Source organism: Diadema antillarum, unplaced genomic scaffold (assembly GCF_040938485.1).
Source record: "Diadema antillarum isolate AM-2024a unplaced genomic scaffold, OU_Dant_1.0 seq00000791_RagTag, whole genome shotgun sequence".
Taxonomy (NCBI): Eukaryota; Metazoa; Echinodermata; class Echinoidea; order Diadematoida; family Diadematidae; genus Diadema; species Diadema antillarum.
In genome coordinates, this window is record NW_027271678.1 from 1,745,388 (window position 1) to 1,771,112 (window position 25,725).

Genomic DNA, 25,725 nt, shown 5'->3' on the forward strand with positions numbered 1-25,725 from the left:
TGGTTTTCACAATCTGCTGCATTCAGGTTTCAGCAAAAATTTGCCAAAGACCCCTTGCTGAGTTGCACAATATTGTAGAGGAAGTACAATAAAAATCTACAAGTTTTTATAAAAATAGATCATCTTTCCAGTGTACTGGCAGTGAAGATTACAAAAGGGAAAGAACGTGTCCATCATTTGGAAGAGAAGAAGAGTTGAAAGGATTCTCATCTTTGACACTTGAAACATGCTTGAGGCTGATAACACCTGTTGGAGTGTACAGTGTAAAGTGTAACACCAGATGTTTTGACACCATGCAGTCACTCCTGATAGGTTCTGCTCCATCACTGGACTCCAAATTGAGATCTCTTGATCCGGGACCAAGAACTCGAGACACGAGACTAGTTTCAGACTCAGCTTACAGTCAGAGTCCATGTGAACGCCATGGGGATTCATCTAACAGATTCATCAGAATTGAAGGAGTCTTGCTCGGTGTTTCTGCAACCTTCCAAGGCTGTTACACTGGTGTAGTACACTGTTTAATGCCATTAGAAGGTGAGTACATTGGTGTGGTACCCTGAGCAGTGTAGCTGCCTGGTGCAGCACACTGAACTGATACGCTATGCAGTGTAGTATTTGGAAAGTACACTGAAGTAGTACACTTTGCATTATAAACAAGCAGAGTACACTGGTGTAGTACCTTATGCTGTGTAGTCACTACACAGAGAGTACACTGATATGGCACACCATGCATGTAGGTGACTAGTCCAGTACACCGATTCATACACCAAGCCTAGTCTAACATGCCACCAGTGTACGCCATCATGCCATTCAGGGAGCCCCCCATAGCTCCCTGCACAGCCTGCATCGTCTCAGGTTGCATGATGGGAAGGCCCTGGTCGTGACGCCGATTCCTGACGACGCTTTCTGCCACCGGGCAGTGCTGCGGGGGGCAAGGCTCCGGTGTGTAGGTGAAGACACGCCCAGTGGGGTATATGATACCATCCTGACGGACCAGCATGATGTTGACTTGAGTGGGACGGTGGACGTACCTCCATTCTCCAACCAGTGCTGAGATATCTGGGACTACACACAGCAGACAGTCTGTGTTCCTACACAGAAAGAAATGAATGGGACTATACCTCACTGCAAGCTTGATGGGTTTCTAGATTCATTGACTGATTTCTGCCTTTCAGCTTGATTTCTTTCTATTAAATCATGCTGGTTTGCTAAGGCACACCATTTCTCCTCATATAGCCTCTCTATAACATAGCGATGCCACTTGGCTGCAACTGCCAATTTTTGGTAACTGCATGTTCCAAACAAATTTGATTAAATACCGTACTGTAAATACATAAAAGGCAACATGAACAAAAATATAGAATTGAATGGGAAATTTCTCTACACACTTTTAACCCTAAAAAGACTGGGCTATTTTGGTAGCTCGAAAGACTGGGGGGGGGGGCCTAAAGGGCCCCCCCTTAAGATCTCGGCCGTGGATCGCGCGTTCGCCGCGGAAATTTGCACAATGGTAGTGTGCGATGTAATCTACAAGATCGTATATTTAAATTTTACAAAATAGTCTTCTTTTATTTCATTTTGATTAATTATGCTAATTTATGCGAGAAATCAGACTCTGATCTAAATCAGTAAATAAAGCTCCAAAAGTGCTCATTTTTGGTCTAATTATTCTTTGTGGCATTCTTAGCAAATGTACTTAAAAAAAAATTTGGTATCAAAATTATTTCTTATTTATTTTATTGTTTTTTGAATTTCTTATGTATTTCTTTGTTTTTTCGACCTTTTGTTTTTGTTATTTTTTAAACAAAATTTGTGGCAGACACTTTTTGAAGCATAATACTCCTAAAACAAATTAATTTTAGCCATTGAGAGTAAAAATAAGCATATTTATATGAACCATGTGAAAAAACTCAATTTGCATTGACTTTGTACACAAAATCACATTTTTGAACCATTTTTGGCCTCACATGCATGTACAAAAAGTTATGTAACTTCAGAACCGTACCCCCGGGCGTCACAAATTTGGTGTCAAAATGTGCGGGAAACTCGAAAGAAAAAAGTCATAAAGCAGCGCGGCAAGAGCATGGCGCGTTGCAGAGTAATCGCGCGAAATGTCGAGGTTATTTCCCCTGCCTTTAGAAAGAGCCAAGTCAAGTGCTCTTTTATTATGTGAAAAAAAGTGAAAATATGTTAAATTTTCTTTATATTTTCTTTATACTGTTGTACGCATATGACTCACAAGCTGTAGTAGTCTCCTCATCCAGCGGTTCCAACACAAAAATTTTAAAAATTCATAACTTTTGCATCGATTGTCCAATTTTCCTCAAACTTTCACTGATGTGTTCTACTAACATTGTTGCATTTTCTCAATCCTTATGTTTATGAAGGTGAACTTGTCCTTTAAGAATAGCTTTGCGAAATACCACCCCCCCCCCCCCCCCCTTCAGATGGAATAAATTTGAGTTTCATTCGTTTGACATCTCATTTCTTCATTTCCAGCAAACCTTCCTTACCTGTACATAGTTTCTGCCTCCACACATCCAAACCAAACTTTGAGTTCTGGGGTGAGGTTTTCTCCTCTTAGCTCCAGCATGGCAACGTCTCCTCCACCATTCAGCTGTCAAGATGAGTCAAATAAAAACATCATGGTACTTTCCAGGAAACCATAAGGCTTGTAATATCTCTACTAGTTATGTAGAAAACATATTTATTTATCAAAAGACCTGTGGGATGCAGTAAATGCAAGTTAACTTGTTTTAATTCATAATACCCTCAACATCACTAATGCACCAAATCATGTCTAAATATGTGCCATATATGTTTTCTGACAATGTCTATACTATTTTCTTCAGATCTTTTGGAAACAACCACAAAAAATCTTCCAAACCAAAGTTCTGTCAATTACATCATTTGTTAATCACTGCCAAAGTACTGATATCTATGACAAAATACAATATAATGCACCTTCCTTAGCCAGACTGACCATAACCTTGGTATTTCTGTTTAATAATAAGATTAACATAAAACATTGCACTAAATGATTGGTTTTCATCAAAGTGAGAATGATGTCCATTGAGGTAAGGTAAGGTAATTCTCCAAAGTTAAGAATAATGTCCCTCAAGATAAGATTAGTCTCGATCAAGGTAAGACTGGTATTTATTAAATTCATATTGTTATTGAGGAAAAAAAATATGTCTTTCAAGGTAAGGTTGGAATTCTTCAAAGTAAGACTAATGTCCCTCAGGATAAGGTTAGCATTCATGAAGGTTAAGTTGGTATTCATCAAGGTAAAGATGGTATTCATCAAGGTCAAAATGATGTCCACAGTAATGTTTGTAACCATCAAGTATGTCTGCAGAATTTTTTGAGTCACTCATTCTGTGCCAGAGAAGGAATGTTAGTCTTTTATATGTGAACTTGAATAACCTGAAAGCCATGTTTGGTGTTTGGTGTTAAGATAAGAGAAACTCACATGGAGATCAGAGACGAGTGGTACGGGAGTGACCGGAGACTTGACTGGTCCCATGCCTTCATAAAACTTGTAATTAGTTCGGTCTGTATTTATGAGTGAACTTGTATATTACCTGAAAGCCAGGTTTGGTGTTTGGTGTTTGGTGTTTGATGTTAACAAAAAAGAAACTCACATGGAGATCAGAGACGAGTGGTACGGGAGTGACGGGAGACTTCACTGGTCCCATGCCTTCATAAAACTTGTACTCAGCTCGGTCTGCATTTATGAGTGAACTTGTATATTACCTGAAAGCCAGGTTTGGTGTTTGGTGTTTGGTGTTTGGTGTTTGATGTTAACAAAAAAGAAACTCACATGGAGATCAGAGACGAGTGATACGGGAGTGACCGGAGACTTGACTGGTCCCATGCCTTCATAAAACTTGTACTCAGCTCGGTCTGCATTTATGAGTGAACTTGTATATTACCTGAAAGCCAGGTTTGGTGTTTGGTGTTTGGTGTTTGGTGTTTGATGTTAACAAAAAAGAAACTCACATGGAGATCAGAGACGAGTGGTACGGGAGTGACCGGAGACTTGACTGGTCCCATGCCTTCATAAAACTTGTACTCAGCTCGGTCTGCATTTATGAGTGAACTTGTATATTACCTGAAAGCCAGGCTTGGTGTTTGGTGTTTGGTGTTTGGTGTTTGGTGTTTGATGTTAACAAAAAAGAAACTCACATGGAGATCAGAGACGAGTGGTACGGGAGTGACCGGAGACTTGACTGGTCCCATGCCTTCATAAAACTTGTACTCAGCTCGGTCTGTACTAATGATTGTCCAAGAGGCACCGTCGTTGATGATTTCTTTCTTGGCGTCTTTTGGGGAAGGTGTAGCCTGTGTCAACATAAACACATTAGGTGTCATGTGTTACTTGGAGGTTTGCATGGTGAAGTAAATGAGGGAGAGAGTGCATTGCAAACTGTCATTACCTACAATACATCCTCAGTATAACAAGAAACTCACATCAAATTTAGAATGGCACTTCTATAACACTATGCAACCTGCACTTCCAGTAATAGTTACACAGTGTTTACCTATCCTAGACTCTAGTAAGAGTTACACTGTGTTATCTGCCTTAGACTCCAGTGATAGTTACACCAAGTCACCTGTTCTACACTCCAGTATCAAGAGTTACACTGCATCGCCTGTGCTAGACTCCAGTAGTAGTTACACCATATCATGTCTTAGACTCCCAGTAATAGTTACACTGTGTCACCTATCCTAGACTCCAATAATAGTTACACCGTGTCATCTATGCTATACTCCAGTATTAGAGTTACACTGTGTCACCTGTCCTAGACTCCAGTAAGAGTTCCACCGTGTTATCTACCCTAGACTCGTGTAAGAGTTAACCGTGTCATCTATCCTAGACTCCAGTAAGAGTTACACCATGTCATCCATCCTAGACTCCAGTAATAGTTACACCGTGTCACCTATCCCAGATTCCAGTAAGAGTTACACCATGTCATCTGTCTCAGACTCTAGTTACACCGTGTGTCACACGGCTCACCTGAAACTGAATGATCCTCTCCTGTGAGAGACATAGGTACATCTTGTCGGTGTCTTTCATGTAGAAGGCACATTTGTGGAGTTGAGAGACAGGATCGTCGGCATCTAACAATGCCATCTGTTTGTCTACCTTACGGATGATCTGAATCGAAGAAGAGAAAATGGGGGAGAAAATTGAAATATTGAATGAATCAATGACTGCTCTAACAAATCTACCGATTTGAGAAAAACAAAGAACTAAAGCACTATTTTTTTTTTTTGTATTTATTTATTTACCAGTTGTGGGATGGAGCCCTTTCAGCAAATTGCTGTTTTTTCGAAGGGGTCCTATCAGTGTTCTTAAGATGTGGAAGAGTGTAACACAGCCAAGTCATCAAGTAGTCTGCGACAAATTTGTTCAAAACAGGTAAGAACTATTAAAAAAGAGATATCAGACAGCAAGGAAAATCTCTCACAATTTGTCACACACTGTATTTTGGAGTATGTTTCACACTTCCACATTCAATCTTTGTGAATTTTGCAAGTCGAGTATTTTTGTGAAATCAACAAGTTAGGAAAACTTTATACGGCACAAAAAGTCTTCACTGAAATAAAACACTCAGCTTAAACACATCTCCTTAAAAAAAAAAAAAAAATCATGCAAACAACTGAATCCAATATTTTGTTCCAAAGGCTGGTTAGCCTCATAAGAATCCGTCTAAGATTGCTGACGCTAGCAAGAAGTAGGCTGGTAGGACAAGCTCTCCAAAGGTTAAAGCTCTGACATAATCTGACCTAGGTCAAAGGTCACAAATAAACTCCAAAGAAATGACTCGTCCAATGTTAAAGTTCTGACACAATCTGACCTAGGTTAAAGGTAACAAATAAACTTCAGCAAAGTGTTGTATTAAAGGTTAAAGTTCTGACACAATCTGACCTAGGTCAAAGGTCACTTACCAGTCTAGGGAGGGCCATGCCAGTAATGGTGTCCACAAGTTTGATGGTGGAGCCGTAGTGGATGTAACCTTCACGGACAGTGAACTCTTCACTCTCTGACTCATCATCATCCACTGGAAGAGAAATCACACAAACATGGCTTTCATTATCTCCATCATTTAAAGGACAAGTCCGCCTTCATATACATAAGGATTGAGAGAATGCAGTAGTATTAGTAGAACACATCAGTGAAAGTTTGAGGAAAATTGGACAATCCGTTCAAAAGTTATGAATATTTTAAGCATCTGTCACTGCTGGAAGAGAAGACTACCACAGTGTATGATGTCACATGCGTACAACTATAAAAGGAAAATAAAAAGAGAATTTCACAAAACTTTACTTTTTGAATAAAATGCACATTTCTTCGACTTGCTACTGACGTATGTTAAGGGTAATATTATTCCCCCTGCCTTTTGAAAGAGAGAAGTCAGGTGTTCTTTTGTTATGTGAGAAAAATGGAAATATGTTTAATTTTCTTTATTCTTTCTTTATATCGTTGTACTCATGTGACATCACAAACTATAGTAGTCTTTTCATCCAGCCGTGACTGAGCAGAAACTTTAAAAATTCATAACTTTTTAACGGATTGTCCGATTTTGCTCAAACTCTCACCGATGTGTTCTACTAATATTGCTGCATTCACTCAACCCACATGTCTTTGAAGGTGAACTTGTCCTTTAAGCTTATCATGACTCAAGAAGTATTAAACTCCCCTAACACATGGCTGTCAGTCACACTCAACTTAGTGCATTTAAACAGTTCCAAAGTTAAACTTGCGCATCCAGTTCTCACAGATCCACTCTGTCCTGTGCATCATTTATATACTGTATGACATATTTCTGGTTCAGATGCAAGTATCTTCACTTTGTCTCCCTCTACAAATTAAATTTGTTAAGATCGCAACTGTTGATCTGTAAATTAACAAACATGTCGGAAAAAAGGAATCAGTGGGACTCGAACCTGTCATCTACTGCTTTCCGGGCAGTGACACTACCACCAGGCTCTCCCTGGTTGCCGGCAGTGACACGATGAACATGGAACAAATACCCAAGCTCCGAAATTCCGACATTGTTGTGTTAAGTAGTCCAAGGCGGACAAGGCATATTAAATGAAAGAAAGATATTATTCAGAGGGGTGTAGGTTCAGATGCAAGTTTCTTCACTTTGTCTCCCTCTACAAATTAAATTTGTTAAGATCGCAATCGCTGATCTGTAAATTAACAAACATGTCGGAAAAAAGGAACCAGTGGGACTCGAACCTGTCTTTCCATATATGCGGGAGACTTCAATGAAAAAAGTCATGAAACTCCGCGGCAAAATCTTTACGCATTGCCGAATTGTGGCGCGATATGTCGAGGGGGAGGTCAATTTGACTAGTGAGGAATTAAAATCATTAGACTATAGAGAGATGAGGACTTGGAAAGACTTTAACTGCAATTATTCAACTTATGTGAAGTTGAATTAAGCAAAGTTGATTGTAGTTTTGATCATGTCCCTCAAAGCAGTCAATATTCGTAATTTTACTGTATGATATTGTACCAAACAAATTGTTAAACACAATACATGTATGTCAAATGTATACTTCGTAAGATGTATTGCCATTGCTTGATGGAAATAAAGTATAACAGAATTGAAATGAACTGAAATGAATCAAAATGATCTAAAAAAGAACTGTATTACATGGAACTGAATTGAATCTAAATGAATTGAATTGAAATGATTTAAATAGAAATAAGTTGAAATAATTGGAATTAAAGTGAAAAGACTTGAACTCACAGAGATGAATGGTGAAGGCTCCCCACTGCTGTGAACTTGCTCTGAAGTTATTATCTTCCACATGGAGGTAGCGAGTACTCACTGTCTGGGATCGTAGTCTGTTAAACAGCGCCACCGTTGATCCAGACTGGATGCACACTGGTCATATCACACAAGGGATTCAGTTTTGGGAAGAGGAGAATATAAAGACTGAAATCAAAAAGTGGCTGAAATAATCCATAAAATGATTCTCCATGGAAAGGGAGACACCTGGGTTCTGTTACATAAACTATAGTAACTTTACTATTAATTGTAACTCTGCAATCAATGATAACTACCATACACATAGCAACACTATTCTATTGCCAAATAAAGTCAAGAAATCACTGATGGTTTGAAATGCGTTGATACGTTTGTTAACATTAATTGTAAAAGTAGCACAGTTTTGTGCATGGAACCCTGACAAGTCAAGAAAGTAGCACAGAAAAGTTGCTAAATGTGGTAGTAACTACGTGTAGTTTGAGAAGATGAGAGTTGGTCTTCAGGTCCCTATGCATAGTTGTGTACACAATGATAAAAAAAAAAATGTATGATGTAATATCATGACAATTCTAACATCATTCTTAATATGTATAATATTACAAGGCACATTCTGAAGTCAATCCTAATATGTCAATCAATGAACATGCCAAATTACTAGGCAACAGTCCATTTGTGTACATTTAAAGGAATGTCAAATTCAGATCATGGCATTATAATATTTTTCATTTGTTGATGTGATTTCATCTTGATGAAGATCTCAAACTACTGTATACACCATAGATTTAGCGAGTCTAAATCTTTGTGAATTGGGACTTCCCAACGATTTTGGAAGTGTTTATATTCGCGATCGTTGAGAAATGTATACGTCTGCGTCACATTCTTATCGGGATCAGAGTCATTGTTTTTGCATGTCTTTAATTTCCTGAAAAGCACTTGACTCACCAACTTCACAAAAAAATAAAACCCTTGCGAAATATTTGGCGTATAAAGCATGGCTTTGAGAGACAAACTTACAGTCTGCATTCTTAAGGGATTGCTTCTTCTTGGAAGGCTTAGAAATGACTTTGATCCTCTTGCTGTTGAAGACTCCGATGTCGTCTCCATTCCCATAGAACATTTTGACAGTGAGGAAGAAGTGTTTCCTTTTGTCCGAGTCTGAAATGTACAGCGTCTTGGCTGCACAGTAGTCCTGATGGGAAAATCAAAAATAGAATAGAAATAGAATTACAGCCAAAATGTCAAGATGGACTGGTTCATTTCATTTCACTTCATTTTATTTCCACATTAAAAACAACAATCATTACAGTTTCAAGTCATAGTATAAACTATAGAACACAAATGGTATACAATCAAAACAGCCTGAAGAAAGAAAAGAGTAAAGAGTAAAAAGTAAAATACTGGCAGAATATACAAAATTATGTCCTGTCTGAAGCCTAACGGTTGCTATTCAGACAGCTGTTTTCTCAAAGAAGAAAAGAAAGTTATAAATCTTTATGACGTGAAATGTAAACTTCAATCAAAATCACACCTCTCTTCTTTCACTGTTTTTTCTTATCTTCCCTTTCATCAACTGGGCATTTTGTTATTAATTGTTCAATAGAATGAAGAAGAAGACCTTCAGAGCATCATTTTAACCTGTTGAGGATGAACTGATTTTGCTACAACACATATTTTCCATAGACACCTGCCTTAGTATAAACAGGATTAGTCTTCAACAGGTTAAGAGAGATATTCCTGACCAATGATTCTTGAAAACCTTTAATCTCCACATTTTTTGTTCCCTACGAAATGTTGGTTGCGTGATTTTGTGTACAGTACATGTACATACTACTGTGCCTTGGACACAACACCCTTCAATTACCCTTCTAAATCCTTCTGCACAAAACCCCGATCTACACACAAGCAACACCCTTCTACACACAACACCCATCTACATACAACATCTTTCTAAATGTACACGACACCCTTGAATACACAAAATACACTTATACACACAACACTCCTCTACACATATCCTTCTACACACAACACCCTTCTTTACACCAATACTCAACTACACCAAACATCCATGTCCTCACCTTGCCCTCCAGGTTGAGTTGCTGGATATCTTGGTCACCGTTTCCAATTCTTCTAAAAACAACACCCTTCTACACACAACACTCTCTTACACCAGACACTCATCTACACCAAACACCGATATCCTCATCTTGCCCTCCAGGTTGAGTTGCTGGATATCTTGGTCACTGTTTCCTATTCTTCTACAAACAACACCCTTCTACACACAACACTCTTACACCAGACACTCACCTACACCAAACACTCATCTACACCAAACACCAATGCTCTCACCTTGCCCTCCAGGTTGAGTTGCTGCATATCTTGGTCACTGTTTCCTATTCTTCGACAAACAACACCCTTTTACACACAAAACTCTTACATCAGACACTCATCTACACCAGACACTCATCTACATCAAACACTCATCTAAACCAAACACCGATGTCCTCACCTTGCCCTCCAGGTTGAGTTGCTGCATATCTTGGTCACTGTTTCCTATTCCCATGAAGGCACACACTTGGCTACCAGCCTCCGTCTCTCCATCCTTTAACACCTGTTCCCTCTTCCTCTTCCAGCCTGGGTCCAGTAGGTAAATGCATGGTGGAGGACAGAAAAACCTGCAGAAAATCAAACAACAAACATGTGAGGAAACACTTTGTGATGTACTGTAAAACGAGGAATTTTCGCGTGCATTTTAATTTCGCGAATTTCGCGAGCGCCAAGGTTCGTGAAATTAAAATGCACGCGAAAGTTCTTGTGTACACTATATGCATTGAATGCCAATGGCAGTTCGCGAAAATTTCATGCCGCAAAAAAGGCCGTCGGCTCCAATTCGCGAAAAATTCATGCCGCGAATATATCATGTTTTACAGTACATTCAATTCCCAATAGGCTTTAGAATCTCTGCAATCTGATTGGTCTGTTGTCATGCAGTGATTTTTACTGATCCACACTGAGTCATGCGTCTAGTAAAATCCAAATGCATGGCCATGCGTCTGGTAAAATCAGAACGTGGGTTTAAACAGTTCCAAAATTAAACTTGTGCAACCAATTCTCACTGATCCACTCTGTCCTGTGCATCATTTGTATATTATAACAAAGACCTTGGGACCAGGGCCCCATTTCATAAAAGATATAAGGATAGAACTCTTACTGTACAGCAGCTTCAAATATAACAGCCAATCTGGATTCTTGTCATTACCATCATGACAACTGCCCTTTTGTATACAGCAAAGAGTTGCTTTCATATCACCTCAGGACCAGCAGTCTTCTTCCCTTACATCATAATTTTGTTACAACTAGAGTGTAGAGGGGATTTTGTACAGTAGGAAGAATTTAGTGATGATGATTCTGGGATCAGAATTTTTACTTTGTTGAAACAAAATTTTGTTACAACCGTATTTGTTGTATCTGGATCGCCCTGTTTAAACCAACTGACTGACTTCTCAATCACATGACCAAAATACTGTTAGAATATTTCTTGAACTATTTACAGTGTAGATATTCATCTAAATGACAGAATGTATCAGTGAGGTGATTAGACAAACAGGAGGCTGATGCGGCAGAAATTGTTGAAATTTGTTACATCAGTACATTATTTTCCTTGTTTGTGAGATACAATATCACTTTTTTAAGTCCCAAAGATGCAGGCCAAGCCTGATACAACAAACATCCACAAAACAATATTTTATTACTGCAAGAAGATCTAACCCAATTCATTACAAGAAGAACATTTTCATTAACCAGATAATCTCATTACAACAGGGCTCCAACACATGGCTAGTGAAGACCCCCTAGTAGAGCAGTGGCAACACTGAAGAGGCGATAATAGGTAAAGGAATCCTTATTATCATTATCATTATTAATATCTCGTGATAACAGAGTTCTCTTGTTTTACTTTTTGGGCAAAGTGATAATTCACTCTCAGACAAAGGACTTTAAGAAGTCAACTACTACAAGAGATGACGGATTCTCACCTAAAACTGTGCTAAGGGAACTCACCATGGACCAAAGAATCAAGGTATTTTGGCAAAAGCTATCAATCCAATTGCCATAAGAGTTGCCTGCCCTTCTGGGATAATCTCATTATGGATATTGGCACCTTTTAAAGGTTCATAGCAGGGTACTACAATGAAATAACTATGATGAGCACTTTGATAATACTCATTAGAATTTACAATGTCAACTTACCGTTTTTCATTCCCATATGATTTTTGAGCTACTTTGGCATGTTGAACAACGACTGTCTGGTGACAACGGTCCTCTAAGTATTTTTGCATGGCTTCTTTGGTTAACCTCTGACCTCTGAGTTGGGAAGAGAAAGAAACAAGTCCAGATGAATGACACAAAAATAACATAAGCACAGCTTCAGATTAAAGCAATCGTAGATTACAGCAATGAGAGGTAAAGTATAGGAAATACCTGAAAATTTCCTTGTTTGAATTTTGCATGTACAATACCCCATAAGAAAGTCTGTTCTTGATAATGTTCATGCAAACTTTATAGAACCCCTCAAAAGAAATTCACTGTGAAAGATTTCAAAGAAACCTTATGCCATGGATCGAGTCATAAAATACGAAGTAAGTCAAGCTATATCATTCAGAAATACCCGGTATGTTTTTTTTCCCCTTTTTTTTCTTTTGCAGAATTTTGAATATTCTTCTGATTTCTACCCTACAAAAAAAGAAAAGAAAAAAAAAAGGAGTGTAATGCAGCTAACTAGAGTTTGTCATGCTTCTGAGAAATTTGACGTTATCACTGAGGGCAAAATTAGAAATAAAAACTTTCTTTGTATTATGAGTACACCAACCAATCTATATCACGAAGGAAGCATGAGGAATTATGTGGGACTGAGGAATCATATTCTGAAGGTATCACTTAAAATAAACCTGTGGGACTGAGGAATTACGTTGTGAAGCCATCAATCTAAATGAATGGTGGGACTGAAATGTGTGACTCTGAAGCCATCAATCTAAACGAATGGGTGGGACTGAGGAGTTTGACTGTGAAGTCATCAATCTAAATGAATGTGTGGGACTGAAGAGTTTGACTGTGAAGCACACACACAAACCTTGCCGGAAGGTCTTCAGGATGCATAGCATTGCCTCCCACGTGAGAGGGAGAAGAGCTGGGAGTAGGGCTCGGAGGACTTCGCACTGAAGTGGCTCCATTGTTACCATGGTGAGGGCTGGCCGTTGTCCTGGAAACCATACCAAGTGATTGTGAATGTGACGAGATGCTTGGTGAATCTGGACATGAAGAGAGACAAATACACATCAGGATTGAATGGTATTTGCAACGCAATGAAGAAAAAGCGTATCAATTATTCATGAAAATACTGTAGAATACTTTTGTGAGAGGCAAAGAAGGAGAGAAAACATTTTTTTTAAAATAACTAACAAGAGTGGTACAAGTGTATGACTGCAATTTTCAGTCTAACATCAAAGGCAGCCCCCTTTTTTTCAAATATTCATGATATAACGTCATAAGAACAATGTTTATCCTCTTCCATTACATTTGATAAGTTTACTGATCACGATTATTGACAACGATGATTTTGTGACGTCACTGCAGAACAAAATGATAATCTAAAAAGAATTCCTCAAATTCTAATTTTTGAAGCATAATGAAAGATCAACTGACTTTTAATGTGTACCGGTATATCTTTCAGAGAGCAAGCCTGAAGAAGAAAGCTACCCGTAACATAAATGTGTTGTATGTCAGTAAGAAGTCAGAGAAATTTGTACTTTTCACAAGAAATGAAATATTGTGGAACACTCAATACTTTTTTTTCCTGCAGTGGTGTCACACACTGCTGTAGTCATCTCATCCACCAATGGCTGAACAAAACTTTGAAAATCCATGTTGGAACAAATTGTCTGATTTTTTCTCAAAATTCACTGATGTGTTTCGCTACAGTAATGTTGCCACATTCACTCAGTTCACATCAATTTGAGGAAATTTCCCTTTTAAATCAGGTTCCATCTCATATACTTTGTATCTTCCTGAACAACAAAACAATATAAAATGTTATGTGAAGGGATCTGTGGATTTACAGTTTGTAACATCCATGTCAACATGACCAGCTGAATTGATTTGCGGGCAAAGAGAGTCAAGTTACTATAGGAGACTCTATATGTCCGAGAAAAAGTCTACAATTTGATGTACAAGTACAGAAACTATACAAACATCAAAATCAAGGTCAACATCTTTATTATTGGTCTTCCACAAGCTTTACAGTGTCTTCTGTCTACCTTCAGTGCACAAAATGTACCTGGGGGTAAAACATGCATGAAGGAAGCACAAGAAACCCACCGTTTTTCTCTAAAAGGGCAGTAATAATACAACTGTACATGTACACGGTACACACAATATGTATAAATGCACCCTTTAACACGGAATTATTGGATTACAGCGTAACAAAGACCTTTACCAAATTATTATAAAATTAGTCATTATTATTTTTTCCCCTATCAGATCTGAGGGAAGCCAGTGTGGAAAGCTAAACATGAGTCAAATGGAGGCAGGCTAATATGTGACTAGAGTATGAAGAGATTGAGGCCTGGTTTAACACACAGGTCTATGGTGGGAAAATATCACTGGCTCACTGCTGTGGAGCCACTAATGATCATTTCAGCTAGTCTCACATATCAGACTTTTTGTCCATTGTACTACAATTGTACCTTGCAGGATAGTTGCATTCAGTATGACTATACCCTGTATGCTCAGGACTCTAGATCTACCACCTACAATTTGTACGTTCATGTACAAAGTACATTGTATGTTTGATACTGAAAATGTTCAATGTCCGTTGTTCTGAGATTCTTGTCGATTCAACAACAATGATTAAACAGTGGTACTGTAGTACACAGTGATCTGAGAACTTTAAATATTTTCTGCATACATGTAGATGCACAAAGGATCCTGTCAAAGTGATAACTCGTGTATAATTCAGAGAGCTCTACAACTGATGACCAACTCTGACTAGATGCTGGGACATACTATACTTTGTACATCAAAAATGTAGACAGGGAAAGAATTTTAATCAAATTTAGGAGTTGTATTGTACTTGTCTCAACTAGGCTTTACAAGAGAAGTCATGCAGTACACTTTTTAGGCTTATCTCGCTCTCCTATATTATTCTTATGAACTTCAAACAAGTAGCTGCTTTTTTTCTCTTTAATGTCACTAGTTGGGTGAAGAAATTGCGAGAGATGCACACAAAAGGTACAGTAGGTGAGTATTGTTGAGGGATTTGATATTTGGATCAGATCTTCAATGTATAAAAATAAGAGTGTAAAGATTGGTGTAAGGTGTAAGGTGTAAGGTCCACAAGGACAGATGGAAAGGGATTGGAAGTAGTGTACAGTGTACAGTGTACACTTGTAAGTTTGGGTAGTGATGGTGGTGGTGTACATGTAGGACACAAGTGGGATTGGAGTGATGTGGTATTGGTGTATGATAACAAGTGGGATTTGCCAGGGCTGGGAGTAGCAGTAGAATTGGTGTGGTGTGGTGCTGGTGTAGGACAGCTCCTACGTATGTAGGTGAAACTGGTGTTGGTGAAGTGTAGAGTGGGATTGGTTTTGGGTGGTGTTGGTGTAAGATAGAGGTACAGAATTGGTGTGGATGTACTGAGTGTCTAGGAATTGGTTTGGGTTTGGAATATCTGTGGTAATGAGGCAGGTTAGGATTCAGTATGAAGCAGTGAGACTGATGGATTGCTATGGACATAAGGTAAGGTGTACAGTTGTAGTAATGGGTGTATTCACACCGTGGAGAGATACAAAAATTGTAGGTGTAGTAATACGGTTACAGCTTGTTATTCCGAAGGTTCATTATTCTGAAGGCTCTTTTAGTCCGAAGATTCGTTATTCAGAAGGATTGTTTTTCCGAATTTCGTTTTCGGATGAACGAATCTTCGGAATAATGGACCTTCGGAATGATGCCACAAATGTTCGGATTAACGAACCCTTTTTCATTTTCGGATTAACGAACCTCTAGGTATAGGGAATCTGTGTGTTTTGGATTAACGACCCTTCGGAATAACGAACCTTCGGAATAGCGAACCTTCGGAATAACGAAAAGCACCCAGTAATACTGTATACATGTACATGTAGTTGTACAAGTACAAGTTGCAGTAATGGGTGTAGGGTAGTGATGGTTTATTAAAAAGGGATGGAATGTGTGTATGATCAATTCATGCAAAATGAGTACCGTACAGTATGGGATGCATGCTATCACAAATATCACAGAAAACTGGACTTTGTTAATAAATTTTTTATGAATTGATATCATCTATTTCAAAAGACAGAATTTAAGCAAAAATAAGATCATGATCTATCTATAAGCAGGTAAATTTTACTGGAACTTGTTCTTTCTTTGGTACCGTAGTGAATTATGTTTCCTTCTATTTTCCATTAAATCTAGCATCTAAAAGTGAAGGACATTTACATACGTAAAAAGAAAACTTTATTCTATATAAATTTCATTCTAGAATGTAGTTGACCATCTTGACATACCTGAGACAATATTGTATGCACATGTACATTGTACAGTACTTGTTAAATGTCTAGAGAACTTTTAGCTACACTGTATCTATCAGAGTTTATATCATAATAAAAGGGAAGAGCTCACTTATACAAGCATTATTCAATGTACAGTGTATTATAAGGAAAAATATTCTCACTGTACAAAACAAGAAAACAAAAGGATAGTGGTATTAGGCATTATTTCATTTCATAGACTTATGACATTCAAGTGGAAATAAGATTTACTGGTTTGATTTCTGAACCAGATTCATGAGCAAAAACTACTGTACTTTGAACATGAATTACTCTGAAGTTCAGAAACCTACAAGTTCATGTGATGATATCAAGGTTGTGCTACTAAAGATACAGTGATTTCTGCAGATGAATTCTCTTCACAACCTCTCATTCTATTATTGCCCATGATGGTAGCACCTTGAAATTTCATACTCTTGAGCTTTCTTTCAAATCTATTCATATTTTAATTGGACTTGTGGTCTTTGCCAATAAACTCCTTTCAAAGACTGTATCAAATTATCTCTCATAATTTATCACCCATCATAATCATGCCATAATTTTTAAACACAAGCACTTCATGAAACTACTGTGTACCATGTCTTGATATGGTAAGAATGGAGAAGGCTCTGCCCCCTTCCTTAAAGACATAATTTATCATTTGCAGATGAAACAAGAACCAAGCATTACTGCTTAAAAATAGTTCTAAGATGTGAGTTGGGGATAGAAAGAACCAAGATGTAAAAATTTGATTCAGTATAGCTCGTGTTAAAGTATACACGTTACATACAAAATGGGAACAAACCATCTACAGTTATAGTTTAATGAGAAAAATGGTGATATACTTGGGCTTTATTGCAAAAATTTTATATGGTACATGTAGGATGTTTTGTGATACAATTGACCTACACATATGTATCAAAAGTGATATCTTCAACATTTTTAAAATCACTGTTCCCTAACGTAAACGGGACGCTTCGTAACCCATTGAGGACGGTTTGACTTTGCTACAACACGCATTTCCCATCTCTCAATGCTTGCCCTCACTCGGGCCTCATCCTCAACGGGTTAAAAGAAGAGCATTGAAAAGTATGGTCCACATCTCTGTGCAAACTGTGATTCTCAGAATACAAAGGTAGTCTTTTCCAGACTAAACCTGTCAGACTGTTAAATCACATACCTGGTTCCTCCGTACCCATAGCTCTCACTATGATAGCATCAAAAGTGGGATCCAATCACGGTGCTAAGCCAAACTTCCCACGGTGTACGTTTCCCATTCACCCTAGGCACCTTACATGACCTACTTTCTATGTTGCACAAGACACAGGTACATTGATACATTGATACATTGTACACACCTTCCTTCTTGCCTGCCACTACAGATCTCATTTCAGTATGAAAATCACTCACTCCAACTTTCACTGCGATAAGAACTGACCAATTCATACTCCCTGTGAAAAGTTTTCATCAGAATTCCCAGCCAATATAAAGCTGTAGATGTGTGGTTTTTGTTGTTGCTGTACTTAACTAAAAAACCATCTTATACAGTTATCATGAAACTTACATTCCACAACAAGGCAAAAGAAAATAGGGTGAGAAATGGGGTGAAATAAACTATTTAAGACTGTATAAGACCTTGAGAAAGAAACTTAACTTTATGGCATGAAGAGATAACAAAGCAGGGGTGGATCCAAGAATTTCGATAAAGGCAGGCGCCTTTACAAAATTAAAGGGGGAGGGGGCGCATGAGCCCCCCTTTTTTCTTTTTCTTTTGTTTTGTCTAAATAAAAAAAAAAAAAGAGGGGGCATACTCCTGGTACGCCCCTCTCTGGATGTGCTAAGTACTGCGAAACATCTGTTGGGAAGATTTATACATTATTCAGATTGTTTACATTTGATGGTAAAAACTGTTAGATTGTTGGGATACAATGCATTATATGCAGTAGGGTGGGGATAAAGTGATACTAGTACTATGGTAGGGTGGGGATAAAGTACTACCACAGTAGGGTGGGGATAAAGTAATACCACAGTAGGGTGGGGATAAAGTACTACCACAGTAGGGTGGGAATAAAGTACTACCACAGTAGGGTGGGGATAAAGTACTACCACAGTAGGGTGGGGATAAAGTACTACCACAGTAGGGTGGGAATAAAGTACTACCACAGTAGGGTGGGGATAAAGTACTACCACAGTAGGGTGGGGATAAAGTACTACCACAGTAGGGTGGGGATAAAGTAGTACCACAGTAGGGTGGGGATAAAGTACTATACCACAGTAGGGTGGGGATAAAGTACTACCACAGTAGGGTGGGGATAAAGTACTACCACAGTAGGGTGGGGATAAAGTACTACCACAGTAGGGTGGGGATAAAGTACTACCACAGTAGGGTGGGGATAAAGTGATACCACAGTAGGGTGGGGATAAAGTACTACCACAGTAGGGTGGGAATAAAGTACTACCACAGTAGGGTGGGGATAAAGTACTACCACAGTAGGGTGGGGATAAAGTACTACCACAGTAGGGTGGGGATAAAGTACTACCACAGTAGGGTGGGAATAAAGTACTACCACAGTAGGGTGGGGATAAAGTACTACCACAGTAGGGTGGGGATAAAGTACTACCACAGTAGGGTGGGGATAAAGTACTACCACAGTAGGGTGGGGATAAAGTACTACCACAGTATGGTGGGGATAAAGTACTACCACAGTAGGGTGGGGATAAAGTACTACCACAGTAGGGTGGGGATAAAGTACTACCACAGTAGGGTGGGGATAAAGTACTACCACAGTAGGGTGGGGATAAAGTGATACTAGTACTATGGTAGGGTGGGGATAAAGTGATACCACAGTAGGGTGGGGATAAAGTACTACCACAGTAGGGTGGGGATAAAGTACTACCACAGTAGGGTGGGGATAAAGTGATACCACAGTAGGGTGGGGATAAAGTGATACCACAGTAGGGTGGGGATAAAGTACTACCACAGTAGGGTGGGGATAAAGTGATACCACAGTAGGGTGGGGATAAAGTACTACCACAGTAGGGTGGGGTTAAAGTACTACCACAGTAGGGTGGGGATAAAGTGATACCACAGTAGGGTGGGGATAAAGTACTACCACAGTAGGGTGGGGATAAAGTACTACCACAGTAGGGTGGGGATAAAGTACTACCACAGTAGGGTGGGGATAAAGTACTACCACAGTAGGGTGGGGATAAAGTACTACCACAGTAGGGTGGGGATAAAGTGATACCACAGTAGGGTGGGGATAAAGTACTACCACAGTAGGGTGGGGATAAAGTGATACTAGTACTATGGTAGGGTGGGGATAAAGTGATACTAGTACTATGGTAGGGTGGGGATAAAGTACTACCACAGTAGGGTGGGGATAAAGTACTACCACAGTAGGGTGGGGATAAAGTACTACCACAGTAGGGTGGGGATAAAGTACTACCACAGTAGGGTGGGGATAAAGTACTACCACAGTAGGGTGGGGATAAAGTACTACCACAGTAGGGTGGGGATAAAGTACTACCACAGTAGGGTGGGGATAAAGTACTACCACAGTAGGGTGGGGATAAAGTACTACCACAGTAGGGTGGGGATAAAGTACTACCACAGTAGGGTGGGGATAAAGTACTACCACAGTAGGGTGGGGATAAAGTACTACCACAGTAGGGTGGGGATAAAGTACTACCACAGTAGGGTGGGGATAAAGTACTACCACAGTAGGGTGGGGATAAAGTACTACCACAGTAGGGTGGGGATAAAGTGATACTAGTACTATGGTAGGGTGGGGATAAAAAAGTGATACCACAGTACAGCGTGGGACAAAGTGAAACCATTGTAGCTAGGGTGGGGCAAAGTGATTATATACTATGGTGGGGCAAGGCACTACTGATACATCAGTATGGCTCGGATAAAGTGATAGGGCCTACCACAGGCCGATGGGGCAAAGTGGCCCCACAGTAGTGATCAATATACCCTGGTATGGTGGGGCGAATTATATCACAGTAACATAGCGGGCAAAGTGATACTGTGTACCATAGTGAGATAGGGAAAGTGATACCACAGTAGGGTGGGGCTAAAGAGTAGGGTGGGGCTAAAAAGTAAGGTGGGGCTAAAGAGTAGGGTGGGGCTAAAAAGTAAGGTGGGGCTAAAGAGTAGGGTGGGGCTAAAAAGTAAGGTGGGGCTAAAGAGTACATGTAGGGTGGGGCTAAAGAGTAGGGTGGGGCTAAAGAGTAGGGTGGGGCTAAAGAGTAGGGTGGGGCTAAAGAGTAGGGTGGGGCTAAAGAGTAAGGTGGGGCTAAAGAGTAGGGTGGGGTTAAAAAAGTAAGGTGGGGCTAAAGAGTAGGGTGGGGCTAAAGAGTAGGGTGGGGCTAAAGAGTAGGGTGGGGCTAAAGAGTAGGGTGGGGCTAAAGAGTAGGGTGGGGCTAAAAAGTAAGGTGGGCTAAAGAGTAGGGTGGGGCTAAAAAGTAAGGTGGGGCTAAAGAGTAGGGTGGGGCTAAAGAGTAGGGTGGGGCTAAAGAGTAGGGTGGGGCTAAAGAGTAGGGTGGGGCTAAAGAGTAGGGTGGGGCTAAAGAGTAAGGTGGGGCTAAAGCAAATATCGATGAGGAGTGGGACAAGGCGAAATTACAGGAGTACGCTGAAGAGCTGATATACAGTGTAGTAGTAAACTCAGGAGGTGAGGACTTGTTTTGTTTGTTTAGTTCTTTGTTTGTTTGTTTGTTTTTACTTCTGCTTGTGATACCCAATTCCAGTACATTTATATGCACATGGCTAGCTTACCCGCATTTACAAATGAATCACTTCATCTCAATATTTGAATGAACAGCAGTAATTTTTAACAAGTTTATATTGTAACATCATTACTTGTACAAAGGATGCAGTTTGCTTGATCTATCATGTACAAAAGCATGGGAAGACCATGCAATGGAAAGGTTGGCTTGAATTGTGTTTGGAAATCCCTGTAACAAATTATGTACAGCTCTAAATACTCAGCATACAAGCAGCAGAAAATTCTCAACTGGAGTTGACTTTTGCTGTGAAGCATAAGGCTGCGTTCACATAGAAGTATTCAATATTTGCTATTCGGTATTCGCTATTCGCTATTCGCTATTCGAGCACCGAATACACCATCACCCGCACCGTCAACTCACCATCCCATGCAGTGAGGATTTCTTCCTCCTACATCCCAGCAAATCTTATTAACAATTTCTAAACTGCATCAGAATGTCAGTCTGCATGCTTATTTTTGCTAAAGGGCAAATCCAGACCAAAAGCGTCATTATTTCATAAACGAGAGACGGTATACGCTGCAAGAAAATCGAACAAGCTCGATTCCCACTTTGCTATACTTTTCGCAGCTATTCGGTACTTTCGAATAGTGCCCTCCTATGTGAACCGGTGTGAGGAAATCCTATCGTTCGATTCAAGCTATTCGCGTGCCCTCGAAAAACGAGCCCGAATACCCGAATAGTATACTTCTATGTGAACGCAGCCTTATACACGTATGCTTCCATGCATATATGTTGTACTCACTATTTGAAAGGGCAAATTCTGGGAGACCTGGGGGTGTTTCATCAATTAAGTCAGCACTGAAAAGTTGTCAGTCTCTGACAATTTCAGCAAAATCCTTGGTTTTGATTGGCTGAGAAGCTCCAGTCACTGACTGTTACTATGGTGATTGTCAGAGACTGACAACTTGTCAGGGCTGACAACTTTGATGAAACGGTGTCCTGCACTACTGTTCTCTACTACACACCAAAGGACACACAGTGAATGAATCATTTTAACCCATTGAGGAGGAGTCTCGAGTATACTCAGGCAGGGGTCTATGGGAAATGTATGTTGTATAGCAAAATCAGTCCGTCCTCAATGGGTTAATCAGGCTAGTTCACTCTCCCCCACACTACTGAGACATCCTGAGATCAATGTGAATTAAAACATAACGAATATCAAATTTGCTGTGAATGAAAACATATGCAGCAAATCAAAATTCCTGTGAATGAATACTAGAGGCAAATCAAACTTACTGTAAAAGTGGTTTCTTTCGCGTACAGAAACTTTTGCGGTTTCCATCGGTGCCGACTTTTTCGCGTGTGTTTAAATTCATGGTCGGTAATGATAGCATTGTAACAAGCGACGAGTTCAAAACATTTTCGCGTGATGTTAAATTCGCAGTTCAACCTCAAAGCGCGAAAAGCGCGAAAATAAAACCACTGTGAAAGAAACCACTTTTACAGGTACTTCAAATCAAAACAATATAAACAGCAAATCAAACTCACTCTAAATTAAAGCATACAACATACAGCAAATCAAACTTACTCCAAATTAAAACATACCTAGTACAGCAAAAAAAAAAAAAAAATTGCATTAAACCATGCAGTAAATCAAACTTACTGTAAATGAAAGCATACAACAAATGCAATTCTCACTGCAAATAAAAAAACTAGAGACAAATCCAACTTACTGTGATACTTTGTGATGTCAGCCGTCATGACGTACGGCATCGCTGTGGCTCCAACCATCATACCGTGACTTCTAGAAATCATCATTCCTTCTGGAGTCATGTCTCCACCCCTAGCAACCAGGTCTCCACCCCTAGCAACCAAGTCTCCGCCCCCGGCAACCATGTCTCTATGTGACAGGTTGAGTGCTTCATAGTGTGGATTCATCCTCACTGAGTTGCATAAAAAAAAGTTATGAGGAGTCGGCCACCAAAAATCTCTCACAGATCAGCGACTCCTTACAGTCTTGTTGTCATGGCAATGCTAGCTTTGTACATGCTGCAGATTTGGTTGTAACTTTATAAGGTCACTTCTACAGAAAGATTGTTCAAGAAATATTTCTATAGAAACACTCTCCTTTTGTGTGAGCATGACAATGTTGCTATAGAGAGAGTGTGTTATCATTCATACTACAGTTACTTTGATACAGCAATGGGCATCTGTTTAGAAATGTGTGATGGTAGATGTTGACACTGAACACTGTGATGTACAGTCAGTGTAGGGTGAATCTGAATTGAGTATCTGATGGAGATTTGTAGACACCTGGAATGAGACTTGTGTTTGTCCAGTAGGATGTCTTTTGGCTCTTGTTGAGGGTGGGACGAAGGAATCACCGTAGCGTTACATCTTGGTTCGGACCTGTGAAGAGATAGGATGTGAAAGACGTCACTCTCCTTCAAAATAGTTTTTACTTTCAGTTATCTCTGCTTCTCTGACATCCCAAGGATATGACAGAACATTAAAGATGTTTATTTAATGATAAAGCAGATCCCGAGCAAATGATTGGTTGGGAGAGTATACATGACTAGGTGTTCATTTCGTTTAAAGGGATGGTATACAATGTAGGGCAAGTCCAAGATAAGGTCCCCTCAGAAGGCAAAATTTCACCTTTGCTCAATATTGACATGTTTGGTATCATTTTGAAGCTTGTGAGTTGAAGTTTTGATTTCCATGGAGGAAAAAATTATATTATGTAAATCTATGCAAATTTCAAGGGCTCAATTTGCATAAAAGTGAAACACAGGATTACATATGGGACATTTATAAAAATTCATATTAATTCAAAGGAAATCAAATGATATTTGATTAATATGTGGACATAAGAAGTTCATCAAATAGTTTAACTTGGTATGAAAATTTAGGGATTATGCAAATGATTATGCAAATTAGCTCATGTCCTATCATGAGATGTCCCATACGTAACAAATTGAGGTCATTTTTTAGGTTTTTCTGAATTTGCTAAGGTTATATTAATGCCCTAAAAATTGGAAACTTCTAATTTATCGTTTAGAGAAATTAAATGCCATAGAAAAAAAAAAACAGTAAAAGAAATATTTTTTATTAGGCATTGAAATAATGTTACGTACGGGACAAATGCATTACGTATGGGACATCCTCATACATATTGCATGTGAATGCATGTAGCTAGCTGGGAAGGTCTCTCAGTACACAAATGTGACCCGCTACAACAAAATGATCCTAAAGTCGGGCGAGGTCGATTATTTGAAAATTGCATGATATAATCCCCTAATCTTTCTGCTTTAAATTGATATATAACACATTTTATAAAAATAACCGGCTGCGGAGATATCGATGTTAAAAAGAGAGCATGTCGAGACGTCTGGAAAATCACTGTTTCGAGAAAAGTGCCCTAAAAGTCTTCCTTTCGACGCAATCGCGAACAAGGGACACGCAAGTCAGTTTTCACCCCTACACAATAGAAGGTAAGCCCTAGCAACCCCCGAAGAGTTCATTCAAGCACATCAGCGTCGGCGGTCTCCTCACCAACCAATCAGTGACCAGGATGTGAGAAGCGGCCGAGCATAGCGCACCCCGCCCGCACGCACCAGTTGACTGGGCAGTGTGCGAGCTTCACGCTTCGGTTAACAGCAAGCAGCAAACTGACCAATGAGATCACTCTTGTCGTTGTTAGGGGCGGAACCTATCCGTGGCGCTCAATCCAAATTTTCGAACTAGTTTCTGCTTCGTTGAAACGCCAAAAAACATTGCTCAGAAAAACGCTATTTTTTGGTCTTTCCTTCGATCATTTTGCTTCAAAATTTCGACAGATGATAGAAGACATGTTAGACTCCAATAATATATCAAAATCAGAAAATCGTAAGTTTTGACCAATTTTAATGCTCTGACTTCAAACTCGATTTTCACGGCTTCGACCGTGCGCGACTTTAGGACCTTTTTGTTGTAGCGGGTCACAAATGGTCAATCATCCTGAAGAAAGCATCCCAACACTCTACTTTTTGAGTTATAGACACTTTAAACAATACATGTACTTGACTGAACAATTTTCAGAAAGGGGGAGGGGAAAATGGCAAAATACACAATGAAAAATCAGCATTAAAGGGATGGTATAGTTTTTTGTAGAAATGGGGATTCAGTTTTCAACATTTAATGAGATGATTGGAAACCAATTATATGAATTACTAAAGAGCATACAATCCTAAGACTAGAGGAATTCAAAGTTTATGTGATGGAGATCCAATTTGAAATGGTTGTGATATATTAAAAAAAATATAATGATATGAAAAATATAAAATGATTTTTTTTTTAATTGCAAGTGATACACAAAATGTCCTTATTCAGTTTTCAATAGTAGCCACGACAAAATTCATGGGTATACAATATATGTACATACATGTACTGAGGTGTGACTCAATGACCTGACTGCTAGACAGACATCATATATCTACTTGATCACTGGGGTTCCACGCAGCAGGTATTGCTTATTTATAAAAATTAATATTTCTTGTGTCAAGTTGTTTTTCATTGAAAATAAATGGCAAACTGCCCTTCATCAATGGAAGTAAACACTT

General features: G+C 39.2%; 1 protein-coding gene across 1 annotated transcript in view; it reads right to left on the bottom strand.

Moving 5' to 3' along the window:
- Window positions 1-772: 772 nt before the first annotated feature.
- The window catches only part of LOC139739247 (recombining binding protein suppressor of hairless-like), a 33,355-nt gene continuing 8,402 nt past the window's right edge, over window positions 773-25,725 (bottom strand). Inside the window, exons 2-13 of the mRNA XM_071649863.1 lie at window positions 23,438-23,533; window positions 22,858-23,067; window positions 12,919-13,096; window positions 12,039-12,152; window positions 10,300-10,465; window positions 8,805-8,979; window positions 7,770-7,907; window positions 5,956-6,068; window positions 5,021-5,161; window positions 4,189-4,344; window positions 2,514-2,617; window positions 773-1,091 (exon numbers count right to left, since the gene is read on the bottom strand). Coding sequence (XP_071505964.1) covers window positions 773-1,091; window positions 2,514-2,617; window positions 4,189-4,344; window positions 5,021-5,161; window positions 5,956-6,068; window positions 7,770-7,907; window positions 8,805-8,979; window positions 10,300-10,465; window positions 12,039-12,152; window positions 12,919-13,096; window positions 22,858-23,062 — 1,809 coding nt within the window. The 5' untranslated portion in view covers window positions 23,063-23,067; window positions 23,438-23,533. The remainder of the gene's footprint in view (window positions 1,092-2,513; window positions 2,618-4,188; window positions 4,345-5,020; window positions 5,162-5,955; window positions 6,069-7,769; window positions 7,908-8,804; window positions 8,980-10,299; window positions 10,466-12,038; window positions 12,153-12,918; window positions 13,097-22,857; window positions 23,068-23,437; window positions 23,534-25,725) is intronic.